This window comes from Petromyzon marinus, unplaced genomic scaffold (genome assembly GCF_048934315.1).
Source record: "Petromyzon marinus isolate PM22_M1 ecotype Great Lakes invasive population unplaced genomic scaffold, UKy_Petmar_22M1.pri1.0 PM_G_Scaffold_25, whole genome shotgun sequence".
NCBI classification, from domain to species: domain Eukaryota; kingdom Metazoa; phylum Chordata; class Hyperoartia; order Petromyzontiformes; family Petromyzontidae; genus Petromyzon; species Petromyzon marinus.
This window is the reverse complement of record NW_027422817.1, coordinates 763,609-782,350: the sequence shown is the minus strand read 5'-3', so window position 1 is coordinate 782,350 and position 18,742 is coordinate 763,609. Positions and strand designations below refer to the sequence as shown.

Below are 18,742 nucleotides of genomic sequence, written 5' to 3'. Positions count from 1 at the left end.
GTCAGAGCATACACATTCACCGAGGCACTTAGTACAAATCAAAACAGGAGAATTTAGCATTGAAATAACTAGGCGAATTTAGCATTGAAATAACTGGGTGATTTGCTAGTGACTGGTCACAGAAATGACTACAAATCTGAGCTATTCACAGTACTATATAGTGAACCAATAAAAACTAAAATATAAATTACCTTCATGTTATCAATAAACTCTATATTCTCCAATCAGCTAAGCTACCAACCATAAGTCGTTATATATCACAATGCTATATGGCGAAAAAATGGGTGAATTCTTACCCTCAAATTTCCATACCACGGATAGCTACGGGCCCCGTTCAGACGGACGAGTTCGTCCATGGTCGGAACAGAGGAGGGGCAGAGAGACAGCTGCGAAGCCCTAGTATACTCCATGTTGTAAACCATACCATTAACCGTGGTGTGAGAGGTATTAAGAGGCAATGCTGGCGAAAGAGCTGCGGTCTGAAGGTCATCGTAAAATTACAATTAATTAAGAACAGAAATGATTTAACAGTAACCACTGGAAAGATGTGTTAAATCATTTCTGTTCTTAATTAATTGTAATTTTACGATGACCTTCAGACCGCAGCTCTTTCGCCAGCATTGCCTCTTAATACCTCTCACACCACGGTTAATGGTATGGTTTACAACATGGAGTATACTAGGGCTTCGCAGCTGTCTCTCTCCCCCTCCTCTGTTCCGACCATGGACGAACTCGTCCGTCTGAACGGGGCCCGTAGCTATCCGTGGTATGGAAATTTGAGGGTAAGAATCCACCCATTTTTTCGCCATATAGCATTGTGATATATAACGACTTATGGTTGGTAGCTTAGCTGATTGGAGAATATAGAGTTTATTGATAACATGAAGGTAATTTATATTTTAGTTTTTATTGGTTCACTATATAGTACTGTGAATAGCTCAGATTTGTAGTCATTTCTGTGACCAGTCACTAGCAAATCACCCAGTTATTTCAATGCTAAATTCGCCTAGTTATTTCAATGCTAAATTCTCCTGTTTTGATTTGTACTAAGTGCCTCGGTGAATGTGTATGCTCTGACTTCAACGTAACTATTTCTGTAGCAGTTACAAGCGAATGCCTTAATTTAGCTATTTCAATGCTAAATTCTATGCTAATTCCTTTTAACAATGGGTGCCTCTGCGGATGTGTATGCTTTAACTTTTAACATAGCTATTTCTGTGACCAGTCACAAGCTAATCATTCAGCCTTTCAATGCTAAATTTTATGCTAATTCCTTCGTCAAGGCTCTTTGTTCCTCTCACACAGCTTAAAAGCCGTGATCTGAACGTGGCTCTCTCACTCCAGCGCTGTCCTACCAGACAGTCTCGCTCCCTTCACCTGATGAAGGCCTCTTGTGTTGTGGCCGAAACGTCGTGAGAATATTATTGTTATTTTATTTTATCAATTTATTATTTTATTCTCATTCTACGTGACTTTACCGAAAGAACCAAAGAAGAGTTGTGTTTGAGATAATTTAATATTTCTCTGATGTTCTTTTAGTCTTACGCTGATGTTACGTCCCGTCTGCCCAATGTAGCAGCTGCCACATAAACAATTAATCCGATATACACCTTCTGTTGATAGTTAGGTAATGCGTCTTTAGTGCAAGATACTAGTTTTTGAATTTTGTGTACTGTACCAAATCTTACTGTAATGTTTTGCTTTTGCAAAACACGGGCTAATTTGTCAGTTACTCCTGAGATATAGGGAATTTTTATTGTTTTAACAATCTGGTCGCTTTCAGCAGTATTGCTTTGCGATCGTGATTTGGCATTTAGTGCTCTGTTAATTTGAGCATTATTGTAGCCATTCTGTCGTAGTGCGTCTTTAACGTGTTTAATCTCTCTCACTAGACTCTCACCATCTGAGACTGTTTTAGCCCGATGTATGAGCATCTTGATAAGAGAGGATTTCTGAGCTGGATGATGATGTGATTCTGCATTCAGATAGGCATCAGTGTGCATTTGATTTCTGTAAACGCTGTGTTATTTTATACATCGGGCTAAAACAGTGTCAGATGGTGAGAGTCTAGTGAGAGAGATTAAACACGTTAAAGACGCACTACGACAGAATGGCTACAATAATGCTCAAATTAACAGAGCACTGAATGCCAAATCACGATCGCAAAGCAATACTGCTGAAAGCGACCAGATTGTTAAAACAATAAAAATTCCATATATCTCAGGAGTAACTGACAAATTAGCCCGTGTTTTGCAAAAGCAAAACATTACAGTAAGATTTGGTACAGTACACAAAATTCCAAAACTAGTATCTTGCACTAAAGACGCATTACCTAAATTATCAACTGAAGGTGTATATCGGATTAATTGTTTATGTGGCAGCTGCTACATTGGACAGATGGGACGTAACATCAGCGTAAGACTAAAAGAACATCAGAGAAATATTAAATTATCTCAAACACAACTGTCGACAGTGGCAGAACATGCTTGTCAACAAGGACACTCAATTGATTTTGACAATGTTGCAGTGGTGTGTAAAACTAATTATTACTGGCAAAGACTAATTAGAGAATCCATTGAAATTGAGAGGAACAAGAATAACTTTAATCACTCTGACAGCTACAGGCTTAGTGCGGCCTGGAAGCGTATTATTAAATAATTCACATTACATTTTGATTTAAAGAATTACTAATCTACAACTCATTACTAATTATAACCAATGACTGATTACTAATCGATTATATAATTACAATACCCCCCCCTCCGCCTCTAATCACTGCACCTGATATGAGTTAAGTGATGACGTCACCCTGCTGCTCTATATAAAACCGGGAGCAAGCGAGGGCTTTACCATTCTGGCGAATTGCCCGATGATGCTGGATGTATTTACCAGCGAAACGTCGTACTCAAACTGTAAATGTGGATTCACTCTTCAACACACCGGTGGGCTAAAGTAGTGAATTATTTGTCTTTTTGTCAACGTGACACTTTTTTTGCTGATTGGCCGTGTCGGGTGGTGGAGGGTTACGACACATTTAGAAATAAACGCGATCTAACCCAAAAACCTTTATTATGAATAATATTGGTCGCGAAAGCCTACATGTTAAACTGACTAACTTCTATGGGGAGGATACTTTTCTTAAAACCAGAAAATTGGAGAAGCTCCGCATTAAGCGGATGAAATTGATATCTTCACTGGCGTTCCTCAAAAGGTGCAGAGATTCAAAGGTAATACCAAACGCAGTTAAAATAACACATCACATAAAGTCTTCTAAAGCTAACCAAATACTACACAGAGCTAGCGAATTATTATTAATAGAGAGAATACAGCACAATAGGAGTGAACTATCTTACATTTCGGAATCGCTAAAGCAGTTACACTTAGATATAAGCAATAGTGTATCTATGCATTATTGGAATATAATCGATAACATAACACAACAATCGCCTCATAATGTGTTTAAACTAACAAAAACTAACCAAATTAATCAATTTTCTAGACTACATAATAAACAAATCCCTACTGAAAACCAAAAATTTAAAAACAAAACCGTACTGAACTTGACTAACACTGTATTAACCGGTGACATGGTCTCTATCCTTTCTAAAGGCCTTAACTTTGCCGTTACCCCACGCACAATTCCAGTGGATGAGATCATTGCTGAGGTAGAATCAGCAGTTAGACTCCTTCCACATAATGAGGCAGAGATGACTAGACATGAGGTTGCTAAAATAATTGAGAATAGCAAAGTTCCAAAAGTAAATATTAGCTCTAACGAGGCAAAAGCCTTAAGAGAGCTGCGTGTAAACAAGGATATCCAAATCCTAGCAGCTGATAAAGGCCGCACTACTGTAGTGATGTCACGAGCCGATTATAATAAAATTAGAAATTTACTAGAAGAAAGCACCTACATTAAAATTAAACGAGATCCAACTAATACTTTAGAACGTAAGACCACTGCAATAATTGCAAATTCATTAATCCCTAAAAATGAGCAATACCAAATTAAGCCAAGGGCCTCAAAACCACCTAGACTCTATGGGCTACCAAAGATTCATAAAATCGGCATCCCATTACGACCCATAGTCAGTACAATTGGCTCTGCCACATATCAATTAGCAAAATATATAACCCAACAAATACAGCCCTACATCGGTAGGACATCTTCATTCATAAAAAAAAATTCAGAACATCTTGTGAATGTGCTTAAAGATATTAAACTTACTCCTGATGATATTCTGGTAAGTTTTGATGTGATTTCTCTATTCACTAAGGTTCCAGTGGACGAATCGCTTAAATTACTTGATACACTAGTAAAGAATACCGGTTTACCAAAATATATTCCGAAACTTGCTGGCCATTGTTTAAATAACACTTACTTCTTATGGAGAGGGGATTTCTTTAAACAAAAGGAATGAGCAGCAATGGGTTCTTCTTTATCCCCTGCTACAGCAAATGTGTACGTGGAAAACTTTGAAATAAGAGCACTTGCCTCGAGCACATTAAAACCATCCTTTTGGTTTAGATATGTGGATGACACTTTGGTTGTCTGGCCACATGGTAAAGATACACTGAATGATTTTCTAAATCATCTCAATGCACAAAACCCGGCCATCCAGTTCACCATGGAAATGGAGGTGAATAACACACTCCCATTCCTAGATATTTTGCTTGGACATGGCCTAAACGGTAAAATAACACACAGCGTTTACAGAAAGCAAACGCACACTGATACCTATCTGAATGCAGAATCACATCATCATCCAGCTCAGAAATCCTCTCTTATCAAGACGCTCATACATCGGGCTAAAACAGTGTCAGATGGTGAGAGTCTAGTGAGAGAGGTTAACCACGTTAAAGACGCACTACGACAGAATGGCTACAATAATGCTCAAATTAACAGAGCACTGAATGCCAAATCACGATTGCAAAGCAATACTGCTGAAAGCGACCAGATTGTTAAAACAATAAAAATTCCATATATCTCGGGAGTAACTGACAAATTAGCCCGTGTTTTGCAAAAGCAAAACATTACAGTAAGATTTGGTACAGTACACAAAATTAAAAAAAACTAGTGTCTGGGACTAAAGATGCATTACCTAAATTATCAACAGAAGGTGTATATTCGATTAATTGTTTATGTGGCAGCTGCTACATTGGACAGACGGGACGTAACATCAGCGTAAGACTAAAAGAACATCAGAGAAATATTAAATTATCTCAAACACAACTGTTGGCAGTGGCAGAACATGCTTGTCAACAAGGACACTCAATTGATTTTGATAACGTTGAAGTGTTGTGTAAAACTAATTATTACTGGCAAAGACTAATTAGAGAATCCATTGAAATTGAGAGGAATAAAAATAACTTTAATCGCTCTGACAGCTACAGGCTTAGTGCGGCCTGGAAGCGTATTATTAAATAATACATATTACAATTCCTTATAGGGGAAACACATACTAATTAACGGATTACTAACATAGCATATAATCACTAACACACATTACAACTAATTACTAATCTACAACCCATTACTAATCATAACCATTGACTGATTACTAATCTATTACATAATTACAATACCCCCCCCCCAATCCGCCTCTAATCACTGCACCTGATATGAGTTAAATGATGACGTCACCCTGCTGCTGCTTTATATAAAACCGGGAGCAAGTGGAGAGGGCTTTACCATTCTGGCCAATTGCCCGATGATGCTGGATGTATTTACGAGCGAAACGTCACAGTACTACTCAAACTGTAAATGTTGTGGATTCACTCTTCAACACACCGGTGAGCTAAAGTAGTGAACTATTTGTCTTTTGTCAACGTGACACTTTTTTGCTGATTGGCCGTGTCGGGTGGTGGAGGGTTACGACACATTTATAAATAACGCGATCTAACCCAAAAACCTTTATTATGAATAATATTGGTCGCGAAAACCTACGTGTTAAACTATATAAACTCGAAAAATCACAATGAACTTAAAGAGAAACCCAAGAAACTGTGTCCTGACTTTTGTACCGCCCTGTATAATAATCATTACCCCTCACCCCCTGTACCCCCCCACCCTCCGCAGTACCCCTCCTCACTCATCCACTCACTCACCGAGTCGCTCACACATTCACCCACCCATTTACTCACCCACTCACTCAGCCACTCACCCAATCACTCACCTGCTGGCTCACCCACTCACCCACTCACTTGCTCACTTACTCGCCCACTCACTCAGCCACTCACCCACCCACACACTCACCCATCCACTCATACACTCACTTGTCCAGTCGCTCACATACTCATCTACACACTCACCCACACACTCACCCAGTCGCTCCCTCACTCACACACTCACCCATTCGCTTACACACTCACACACCCACTCACTCACCCAGTCGCACACACACTCACTCACACACCCACTCACTCACCCAGTTGCTCACCCAGTTGCTCACTCACTCACACAGTCACCCACCCACTCATCCATCCACACACTCACCTAGTCGCTCACCTAGTTGCTCACACACTCACCTCACACACTCACTCACTCACTCACCCACTCACCCACACACTCACTCACCCAGTCGCTCACACACTCACCACCCACTCACCCACCCACTCACCCAATCACTCACCCACCCACTCACCCAGTCGCCAACACACTCACCTCACACACTCACTCACCCAGTTGCTCACCCAGTTGCTCACTCACTCACACAGTCACCCACCTACTCATCCACCTACACACTCACCTAGTCGCTCACCCAGTCGCTCACATACTCACCTCACACACTCACTCACTCACCCACTCACCTACACACTCACTCACCCAGTCGCTCACACACTCACCACCCACTCACCCACCCACTCACCCAGTCGCCCACACACTCACCTCACACACTCACTCACTCACCCACTCACTCACTCACCCACCCACACACTCACTCACCCAGTCGCTCACACACTCACCTCACACACTCACTCACTCACCCACTCACTCACCCACCCACACACTAACCCAGTCGCTCACACACTCACCACCCACTCACCCACCCACTCACCCAGTTGCCCACACGCTCACCCACTCACTCACCCACTCTCTCAGCCACTCACCCACTCACTCACCCGCTCGCTCACCCAGCCACTCACCCACTCGCTCACCTGCTCGCTCACCCAGCCACTCACCCAGCCACTCACTCACAACAATCGCCACTAATTGGCGGTGACGTCACCACGACGCTTGTGCCAGGCTCACGTGGTTAGCGGTAATCAATTGAAGGTGGAGGGGTTAATTAATTGAAGGTGGAGAGGGGCTTAATTAATTAATTACTGCTAACCACGTGAGCCTGGCACATGCGTCGTGGTGACGTCACCGCCAATTAGTGACGATTGTTGTGAGTGGCTGGGTGTGTGGGCGACTGGGTGAGTGGGTGGATGTGTGTGGGCGGGTGAGTGAGTGGGTGGTGAGTGTCTGGGTGAGTGTCTGGGTGAGTGGGTGGGCGACTGGGTGAGTGGGTGGATGTGTGAGTGTCTGGGTGAGTGGGTGGGTGAGTGGGTAACCCCTCCACCTTCAATTAAGTAAATGAAGGTGGAGGGGTTACCAGCCCCTCCACCTTCAATTAATTAGCCACTATAGTGGTCGCAAATGCACCTGACAGAAGAGGCCGATTGGAATTGGCCCTCCACCCCACAGCACTGTCCGGCACCACGTGGAGGTAGGGAGTTGTTTTTGACAACAACAACAACAACCGCCATTCGCCACTAAGTGGCGGTGACGTCACCACGACGCTTGTGCCAGGCTATGTGCACCCTGAGGCCACGTGAAGTGTCGAACGCCCGCTGGCAGGTCACGGGGCAGACCCAGATGCCACGGGTCGACTGACTGAGATGAGTGGCTGATGCACCACCTGTGCCTCCTACTGCGCCAAACTCACCCACTCACCCAGACACTCACCCAGTCGCTCACCCACCCACTCACCCAGACACTCATACACTCACTCGTCCAGTCGCTCACATACTCATCTACACACTCACCCACCCCCTCACTCACCCAGTCGCACGCACACTCACACACCCACTCACTTACCCAGTTGCTCACCCAGTTGCTCACTCACACAGTCACCCACCCACTCATCCACCCACACACTCACCTAGTCGCTCACCCAGTCGCTCACACACTCACCTCACACACTCACTCACTCACCCACTCACCTACACACTCACTCACCCAGTCGCTCACACACTCACCACCCACTCACCCACACACTCACCACCCACTCACCCACTCACCCAGTCGCCCACACGCTCACCCACCCACTCACCCACTCTCTCAGCCACTCACCCACTCACTCACCTGCTCGCTCACCCAGCCACTCACCCAGCCACTCACAACAACCGCCACTAATTGGCGGTGACGTCACCACGACGCTTGTGCCAGGGTCACGTGGTAAGCGGTAATTAATTGAAGGTGGAGATGGTTTAATTAATTAATGCTAACCACGTGAGCCTGGCACAAGCGTCGTGGTGACGTCACCGCCAATTAGTGGCGGTTGTTGTGAGTGGCTGGGTGAGTGGGCGGGTGGGTGAGTGGGTGGCTGACTGCCGGGAGATCCGTCTCTGCATGTTCCATCCGAGCCGGATCCCGTTTCCAGGCCCTTCGCCTTCGGGTAGTAGGTCTCCATTTCTTAAGCTTTGCTCCGTGTGCGTCTCTCTCTCTCTCAATGCCCCTCCTTCCTAAGAGTGAAACGACTTCCCGTCCTTTAGCCGGCGCGGCGCGTCCATAATGAACACCGCATGCAGTGGGCCCGCCTATTTATGTTTTCTGCACCCTCACGGAACCCCCTCCTCCACCTCCCCCTTCACCCCCACGGATCAACAGCAGCACGAACGACGTGACAGCTTAAATGCCCCTACGCGTATGACAAGACGGCCAGCGCGAACGATCACAGCGAGCGTGGTTCGCCACGTGCGCACGTGCGAAGAAGTTCAACGCCGCTCGAACCATTCAGCGCGCGCTGATCCTGTTTATCTCGGAGACCAACGAAGTTGATTATTGAGTCCTCTGAAGTGCGCCACGAGGGGGTTGCGTTCGGCGGCGCCTTTCCCTACATCGCACGGCGTTGCGACCATTTGGCCGACTGGTGCGGCTGCAGACATAAGCGACCCCACGACATCAACACCCACGTCTGGGTTATATTATTATTGTTGTTGTTATAGCGTTGCCACCTTGTCCTGGTTTTCTCCCATAATCGTGGCTGTGCTGGGAATCCAGTAAACTGTTCCCCCCGGGGAAAGTTAAAAGTCTAGTTTTTTTGTCAGTTACGTAAGATTACAACTACACGAGATGATGCATTAACACGTGGTTTCTCCCATTTTCAGCTCATACAACGTATTATTCTCACGATATGTTTAAGTGGTTTGTCCCTCAGAGATGGCAACCCAAATCATATAAGTAGAATGACTGTGGAAGAAGACGTCGCTATTTCATCGTATTCATTACTTCGCCCAGTGTTGGTGTGCGTGTGTGTGTATCTTTGTGTGTGTGTGTGCATGCATCTGTGTCCCATGTAGTGTAGCGGTTAGTGCACTGCATCACGAACCCGGCTGCCCAAGTTCGATTCCCGCTCACGGCCAACACCGGTGACGATTATCTGAACCGGTCCTGGGTCTCCCCGAGGTCGACTCGGACTCAAATTAGTATCTGATGAGGTGTGTAAACATCGCCACTGCGGGGAGACAAAGGTGGCGACCGGGCGTGGTGCTGCCCACCCCCTCGCGTGCCACAGTGCCGACCTTCATAGACGCTGGCTAGCAGCACTTGCCCCAACAGTCTGTTAATGCTATACGAGGGGACCTTTGTGTTTTTTTTGTGTCCCACATTACCTTCAGCCCGGTCGTGGGGCAGACGTCCTGGTAAGCAAACCGGGGCGAAGCTTTAGTCTTGCCGATAGCCTAAGTGGACCCCGACCTCTCCTGCACAGCGAAGAAGAGTTGGGCCCCGTGTGTCGACTGAGTGGGGTCGTCAAGGACACGGGGGTCGTCTAACGTTGACCTCGTCTCAAGTAATCTCGGCCAAAAGTCGCCCCCCGCCTCTACCGCAAAAAAAAAAAAACCTCTACCTTTGGGCGTTTTTTTTTCGCGTTCCCAGTTTCAGGTTGCAAGCGATGAATTTATAATCAGGAACTTTGTGGTAATGTAGAAACTCGTGGCCGATTGTTACGGCTGCCGCTGTGGTGCTCACCTCCGTTGAGTCAGCGGTGAACACTCCCCATTCCCCATGGTGGGGAGTCAGTCCTCTCGAAGGCAACCCGCTATCTATAATGGGATCCTCGTTTTATTGTGCTTGCAGAGATGAGGGGCTAAATTCATCCCAGACTCGGGTGTGAACTCATCGCCTTGATTGTGAGATGGATTGTGAGTTGGATGCTCACTGCAGAAAAGCTGAGTGGACTTTATTCCTACCTCCCGGAAGAAGCTCTGATGAAGATATTGCCTCCGCATTCCAAATGTTCCAGGAAAGCACTTGGCCCATAAACAACTGATGCTGGCAAAGCAAAGATGGCATTTTCCAGCTACCGTATTAACCCACCAATTGGAGCCACACATGCCACCGTTTCATAAACATAACTCCTGTCCCACCGCCCGACCACCTTGCGACACATTGTTCCGCACATCCGATCAGCACAGTTGGCTACGTACGGTGCGAAAGTTCAACATATATGATTATTTTAATGGCTTAGTTGCCTATCACTTCACATCATTAGCCCCAAAGTTTCGCTACTCAGTAATATACGTACAGTGAGGGAAAAAAGTATTTGATCCCCTGCTGATTTTGTACGTTTGCCCACTGACAAAGAAATGATCAGTCTCTAATTTTAATGGTAGGTTTATTTGAACAGTGAGAGACAGAATAACAACAACAAAATCCAGAAAAACGCATGTCAAAAATGTTATAAATTGATTTGCATTTTAATGAGGGAATAAGCATTTGACCCCCTCTCAATCAGAAAGATTCCTGGCTCCCAGGTGTCTTTTATACAGCTAACGAGCTGAGATTAGGAGCACACTCTTAAAGGGAGTGCTCCTAATCTCAGCTTGTTACCTGTATAAAAGACACCTGTCCTAATGTGAATCCATTTCATTAGAACAAATCACTATAATTCCCATGTTATCGAAAATGTATTCGATTACATTTTCCACTCACGACCAACGTCAATTCCAATGCAGTCCCAATAGGGATCGATGCCATCGGCTTCATTTTTGACCACTATCAATTCGCATTTGTTATCCCCATAGAATCGATCCGAGTTTTAATTTAACCTTGAATCGATTTTCTCAGCACATGGCTTGGGTGAGGAGAACGCGTGGCTGCGTGTGGGGTTCATGGCGATGTCGAAACTCTACAAACTTGGCCTACTCTTCTCCTTCATCCTGCCTCTCCTCCTCCACCACGACCACCTCGTCACGTGCAGCAGCCACGGTGAGCAGAGCCGGAGGTGATCGATAAATCGGGTGCCAGTTTGTGTGATTGTGGGGGGAGCGGTGGTGCAGTGGTTAGCGCACTGTGTGTGAGTGAGTGTGTGGGGAGTGGTGGTGCAGTGGTTAGCGCAGGGGGAGTGGTGGTGCAGTGGTTAGCGCAGTGTGTGTGAGTGGTGGTGCAGTGGTTAGCGCACTGTGTGAGTGTGTGGGGAGTGGTGGTGCAGTGGTTAGCGCACTGTGTGTGTGGGGAGTGGTGGTGCAGTGGTTAGCGCACTGTGTGTGAAGGGGAAGTGGTGGTGCAGTGGTTAGCGAACTGTGTGATTGTGTGGGGAGTGGTGGTGCAGTGGTTAGCGCACTGTGTGTGTGAAGGGGGAGTGGTGGGGCAGTGGTTAGCGCACTGTGTGTGTGTTTGGGGAGTGGTGGTGCAGTGGTTAGCGCACTGTGTGGGTGGGAAGTGGTGGTGCAGTGGTTAGCGCAGTGTATGTGTGTGGGGAGTGGTGGTGCAGTGGTTAGCACACTGTGTGTGTGAGTGTGTGGGAAGTGGTGGTGCAGTGGTTAGCGCACTGTGTGTGGGGAGTGGTGGTGCAGTGGTTAGCACACAGTGTGTGTGAGTGTGGGGAGTGGTGGTGCAGTGGTTAGCGCACTGTGTGTGTGGGTCTTTGTGTGGTCTTCCCACCCAGCCCCTCGTGTGGGTGTTGAAACGGACGGCCAGGTCACGGCGGTCGTCGGCCAGAAGGTGGCGGTGCTGCGCTGCGTCCTGTGGGGTGCGGCCGTGGTGGTGGTGCAGGCCAACTGGCTGAAGGCCTCCCGTGACGACGTCTGGGCGGGGGCCAATTTGGCCGCGCTCAGCCCGCTGCACGGCACGGCGTACTCCAACTCGTCCCTCGCGGGCCGACTGCGGTTCCGCAGTGGGGGGCCGCCCGGCGACGTCTCGCTGGAGCTGCTGGACGTGCGTCATGGCGACGGGGGCCTCTTCCTCTGTCGTGTGGCCACCTTCCCCCACGGCAACTTCGAGGGGAGGGTCAACCTCTCTGTCATCGGTGAGAATTGGCACTGCCCCACACAGAGACCCATAGACTCATCACACAGAGACCCATAGACTACTCACACAGAGACCCATAGACTCACCACACAGAGACCCATAGACTCATCACACAGACACCCATAGACTACTCACACAGAGACCCATAGACTCATCACACAGAGACCCATCGACTCATCACACAGACACCCATAGACTCATCACACAGAGACCCATCGACTCATCACACAGACACCCATAGACTACTCACACAGACACTCATAGACTACTCACACAGAGACCCATAGACTATTCACACAGAGACCCATAGACTACTCACACAGAGGCCCATAGACTCATCACACAGAGACCCATCGACTCATCACACAGACACCCATAGACTACTCACACAGACACTCATAGACTACTCACACAGAGACCCATAGACTACTCACACAGAGACTCAGACTACTCACACAGACACCCATAGACTACTCACACAGATACCCATAGACTACTCACACAGAGACCCATAGACTACTCACACAGAGACCCATAGACTCATCACACAGACACCCATCGACTCATCACACAGACACCCATAGACTACTCACACAGAGACCCATAGACTACTCACACAGAGACTCAGACTACTCACACAGACACCCATAGACTACTCACACAGAGACCCATAGACTACTCACACAGAGACCCATAGACTACTCACACAGAGACCCATAGACTCATCACACAGACACCCATCGACTCATCACACAGACACCCATAGACTACTCACACAGAGACCCATAGACTACTCACACAGAGACCCATAGACTACTCACACAGAGACCCATAGACTCATCACACAGAGACCCATAGACTACTCACACAGACACCCATAGACTACTCACACAGAGACCCATAGACTACTCACACAGAGACCCATAGACTACTCACACAGAGACCCATATACTCATCACACAGAGACCCATAGACTACTCACACAGAGACCCATATACTCATCACACAGAGACCCATCGACTCATCACACAGACACCCATAGACTCATCACACAGAGACCCATCGACTCATCACACAGACACCCATAGACTCATCACACAGAGACTCATAGACTACTCACACAGACACCCATAGACTACTCACACAGAGACCCATAGACTACTCACACAGAGACTCATAGACTACTCACACAGACACCCATAGACTACTCACACAGAGACTCATAGACTACTCACACAGACACCCATAGACTACTCACACAGAGACCCATAGACTACTCACACAGAGACCCATAGACTACTCACACAGAGACCCATAGACTACTCACACAGAGACCCATAGACTACTCACACAGAGATCCATAGACTCATCACACAGAGACCCATCGACTCATCGCACAGACACCCATAGACTCATCACACAGAGACGCATAGACTGCTCACACAGACACCCATAGACTACTCACACAGAGACCCATAGACTACTCACACAGAGACCCATAGACTACTCACACAGAGACCCATAGACTACTCACACAGAGCCCCATAGACTACTCACACAGACACCCATAGACTACTCACACAGGGACCCATAGACTCATCACACAGCGACCCATCGACTCATCACACAGACACCCATAGACTCATCACACAGAGACCCATAGACTACTCACACAGACACCCATAGACTACTCACACAGAGACCCATAGACTCATCACACAGAGACCCATAGACTCATCACTACTCACACAGACACCCATAGATTACTCACACAGAGACCCATAGACTCATCACACAGACACCCATAGACTACTCACACAGAGACCCATAGACTACTCACATAGAGACCCATAGACTCATCACACAGACACCCATAGTCTACTCAGACAGAAACCCATAGACTCACACAGAGACCAAAAGCTCGTTATCTTCTGCAGATGTAGATGCCACTGGTTCTTCACGCTCTGCAGATGTAGATGCCACTGGTTCTTCACGTTCTGCAGATGTAGATGCCACTGGTTCTTCACGTTCTGCAGATGTAGATGTCACTGGTTCTTCACCTTCTACAGATGTAGATGCCACTGCTTCTTCATGTTCTACAGATGTAGATGCCACTGGTTCTTCACGTTCTCTTCACATTCCACAGATGTAGATGCCACTGGTTCTTCACATTCTACAGATGTAGATCCCATTGTTTCTTCATGTTCTACAGATGTAGATGCAACTCGTTCTTCATAATCTGTAGATGTAGATGCCACCAGTTTTTCATATTCTGTAGATGCCACTTGTCCTTCTCGTTTTGCAGATGTAGATGCCACTGGTTCTTCACGTTCTACAGATGTAGATGCCACTGGTTCTTCACGTTCTACAGATGTAGATGCCACTGGTTCTTCTCGTTTTGCAGATGTAGATGCCACTGTTTCTTCACGTTCTGCAGATGTAGATGCCATTGGTTCTTCTCGTTTTGCAGATGTAGATGCCACTGGTTCTTCACCTTCTGGAGATGTAGATGCCACTGGTTCTTTACGTTCTGCAGATGTACATGCCACTGGTTTTTCGTATTCTGTTGATGTTAATGTCACTGGTTCTTCTCGTTTTGCAGATGTAGATGTCACTGGTTCTTCACCTTCTGGAGATGTAGATGCCACTGCTTCTTCACTTTCTGGAGATGTAGATGCCACTGGTTCTTCACGTTCTACAGATGTAGATGCCACTGGTTCTTCACGTTCTACAGATGTAGATGCCACTGGTTCTTCACGTTCTACAGATGTAGACGCCACCACCGCCGTCTGTTGCACGCCAGTTGAACTCACGACTTTCGGTCCGAACAGGCAACTCGACACACAAACAGGTTTGTTCGCATCTCTGAATGTTGCATGCGTGTGTGTCCTAGTATGTGTGTGTGTGCAACCATGTGTGTTGGTGCGTGTCTGTCCGTGTGCATGCAAGTGTGTCCGTGTGCATGCATATCTGTCCGTGTGCGTGTGTGTGTGCCTGTCCGTGTGCGTGTCCCTGTTCTGGCCACCCATCCCCTCGTTTGTCACAATCAAGGCCTTCATAGTTGCTGATACTCGCTAGCGGCACCTGCCCCAACAGTCTGCTAGGGCTTTTACGGGGGAACTTTGTCTCTGTCTGTCCTTCATCTCACTCCCTCAACCCGCAACGCCTGGGTGCAAGCAGCACGAGCCTTAAAGTGCACCTAGCCTGGCGCGTGTTGTCATTGCGGTGGTTGTTGTCACGATGGTTGTTGTCGTCGTGCTACAGCAGCACGCTAACGCCACGCGGGGGATCGTTGTGCCACGCAGAGAAGGCGGCGGAGGCGGCGGCGGCGGGCTGGGCCAGCTGGGCCATTCCGGCCGCAATCCTCGCCGTGTCCCTCGCCCTGGCAGCCAATCTGCTGCTCTGCTGCCGCCGCCGCCGGCAGCGGTAGCGTCGTCACGAGCCCTGGGGCCCCACGTGAGTCGCTCGCTTCTCTCGGACGTCGGGCGGACGTTGGCGGTGCCTGCGGGGTTACCTGTGTGACGACCTGCCGCTGTGCCCCCCCCACCACCCCCCCCGCTACCTCACCACCCCCCCCGCTACCCCCCCACCACCCCTCCACTACCCACATGCGTGCAGGGAGGAACCCCCCACTCTCCCCAAGCCACCGCGGAGAAACGCGGAGGACGACCTTGGCTACGTGAGTGGCACACCGCCCGCGCACAGAGGCCCATTCCATCCGTGTCTCTCTCCGTATTCTGTGTAGTGTATAGTGTAGTGTATAGTGTAGTGTATAGTAGTGTAGTGTATACAGTGAGGGAAAAAAGTATTTGATCCCCTGCTGATTTTGTACGTTTGCCCACTGATAAAGAAATGATCAGTCTATAATTGAATGGTAGGTTTATTTGAACAGCGAGAGACAGAATAACAAAAAAAATCCAGAAAAGCGCATGTCAAAGATGTTATAAATTGATTTGCATTTTAATGAGGGAAATAGGTATTTGACCCCCTCTCAATCAGAAAGATTTCTGGCTCCCAGGTGTCTTTTATACAGGTAACGAGCTGAGATTAGGAGCACACTCTTAAAGGGAGCCATTGGTGGGCGGGCGAGCGGTGAGCAACTTCTGGCCACCCCAGGGGCGGGGGGGGGGTGGAGTCGGTCACCGTCTCTCTTATTTATTCTGACCCGCGCAGGTTTTCAAAGACGAAGATGACGACGAGGAAGGGGAGGAAGATGTTTGAGAAGCGGCGCGGGGGGGGGGGGGGGGGGGGTGCCCGAGGAGGGAGAGTGCTCCACCTTGCCGTGCTCCACCTTGCCGTGCTCCACCCTGCCGTGCTCCACCTTGCCGTGCTCCACCTTGCCGTGCTCCACCTTACCGTGCCTCCAGTTGCCGGGGCAACGCTGGGGATTGTCGCCGTGGGCGGCTTCACGAGCGGATGAACCCCCGCGTGCGACGATCTGGACTGTAGCGGAGACTGCAGGGATTCATCTTCTTTGTTCTTCCGGTAAAGTCACCACGTAGAAGGGAATTAATAAAAATAAAACATAACGTGATAAGATTCTCCCGACGTTTCGGCTGCTTGTGTTGTGGCCGAGACGTCGTGAGAATTTTATTATTTTATGTTTTATTTTTATTATTGTATTATTTCCCTTCTACGTGACTTCACCGAAAGAACCAAGAAGATTTGTTGTTGTTGTGTGATCCCAACAATCAGTGCCAAAGTTTGGCTTTTGACTTTTGTTTTTATGGGGGGGGGGGGATTTTTTTTACGAAAGAGCTCTCTGTTACTGGACGCAGTTTTTTATTATTTTATTTTAGACTCGTGACGGTCTCTCACCTGCCAGTGCTTTCCCCCGGCATGTGCCGTTGGAAGGGAGGCGACTGGGCATGGTGCCAGGGAGCCAGGGAGAGGGGGGTGGGGGGGGGAGAATTTAAATTCGCCCTCGCGTGGCTGGGGGTCAACGAGCGGCGACATCGGCACGGTCCGTCACGACGTCCGGCACGAAGGGAGTTCCACATGTGCCGGCCGGCCGGCGGTTTATATTATTGTTTTATCGAGGCAACAAGCGGCGTCACGAGGCGCGTACAACGCCGTGAGCCTTCGTGCGCCCCGTCAGCGTCTCAGTTTTTTATTTCTCCCCGAACCCGGCCAGTTTCATCGGCCGCTCCCGCGATGCCGCGGTACTTTCATAGTTTGACACTGTTGGTTTTCGGCGAACTGATATCAGCCGGGTTAGATTGTGTAAATAAATCAATGTACAAATGTGGCTGTCGCCTGATGAAGCTGGTTGTTGTGATTGCTGGCGAAATGTCACGGTATCCAGAGTGCAAATGTTGTTGCTTGGCTCGCTAACCCACCAGTGTGCTGTACTAGTGTACTACACTACACACTACACTACACACTATATATACTACACTATGTATACTACACTATACACTACACTATACACTACACACTATATATACTACACTATGTATACTACACTATACACTACACTATACACTACACACTATATATACTACACTATGTATACCACACTATACACTACACTAGACACTACACTATACACTACACTATACACTAAACTATATATACTACACTATATATACTACACTACGCACTATACACTACACACTATATCAGGGGTCGGGAACCTTTTTGACTAAGAGAGCCATGAAAGCAAAAAATTTGGAAATGTATTTCAGTGAGAGCCATATAATATATTTTAAAAGTGAATTCAACTAAATGTCAGTATAATAAGCCTCTGAATTTATTCTTTTAAATAATGTTGTTATAACACTCACCATTAATGCGACTTCTGGTGCTGCATGGATTTGCTGATGTCTTTGTAGTCGGGTTGGTACTTGGTGAGGTTAAGCTTCATGCAAGCGTTGAGGCTTTCATCCGTTAAACGTGATCGTAGGTTGGACTTGATGTTTTTAAGATGTGAGAATGACTGCTCACATGCATACGTAGATCCAAACATGGTCAATACAGCAATACTCACACGCTGCAGTGTGTGGTATGTGACAGGAAGCGCGTTCCAAGTTTTGAGAATCAGCTGGTCTTCGGGTTGGAGTTTTTTCATTTCTGTCCACATGTGCTTGCTCGCCAACTCCGCTTTCTGTCGTGTGATTCTTTCCAAATCTTCATTCAGTGACTTGAACTTATTCACCCACATGTCTGAGGCCTTCAGGTCAGCCACTTCTGCTTCAAAATCTCTGACGGAGACACCAGGGATGTAAT

At 47.5% G+C, this 18,742-nt stretch overlaps 1 protein-coding gene across 1 annotated transcript; it reads left to right on the top strand.

Moving 5' to 3' along the window:
* Nucleotides 1-11,148: 11,148 nt before the first annotated feature.
* On the top strand, nucleotides 11,149-17,762 carry LOC142913364 (uncharacterized). Its single transcript, XM_076060886.1, has 6 exons — nucleotides 11,149-11,473; nucleotides 12,153-12,512; nucleotides 15,117-15,365; nucleotides 15,820-15,970; nucleotides 16,133-16,193; nucleotides 16,688-17,762. Exons 1-4 carry the CDS (start codon nucleotides 11,377-11,379, stop codon nucleotides 15,942-15,944), a joined length of 831 nt encoding a protein of 276 aa, XP_075917001.1. The 5' UTR covers nucleotides 11,149-11,376; the 3' UTR covers nucleotides 15,945-15,970; nucleotides 16,133-16,193; nucleotides 16,688-17,762.
* Nucleotides 17,763-18,742: the final 980 nt, after the last annotated feature.

Bases quoted from the DNA above. Each gene is read 5' to 3' on its own strand.
- LOC142913364 (XM_076060886.1), top strand. From the start codon at position 11,377: ATGGCGATGTCGAAACTCTACAAACTTGGCCTACTCTTCTCCTTCATC. The intron at 12,513-15,116 runs GTGAGAATTGGC...CTCGTTTTGCAG, and splicing joins GGTCAACCTCTCTGTCATCG to ATGTAGATGTCACTGGTTCT. The intron at 15,366-15,819 runs GTTTGTTCGCAT...TGTGCCACGCAG, and splicing joins GCAACTCGACACACAAACAG to AGAAGGCGGCGGAGGCGGCG.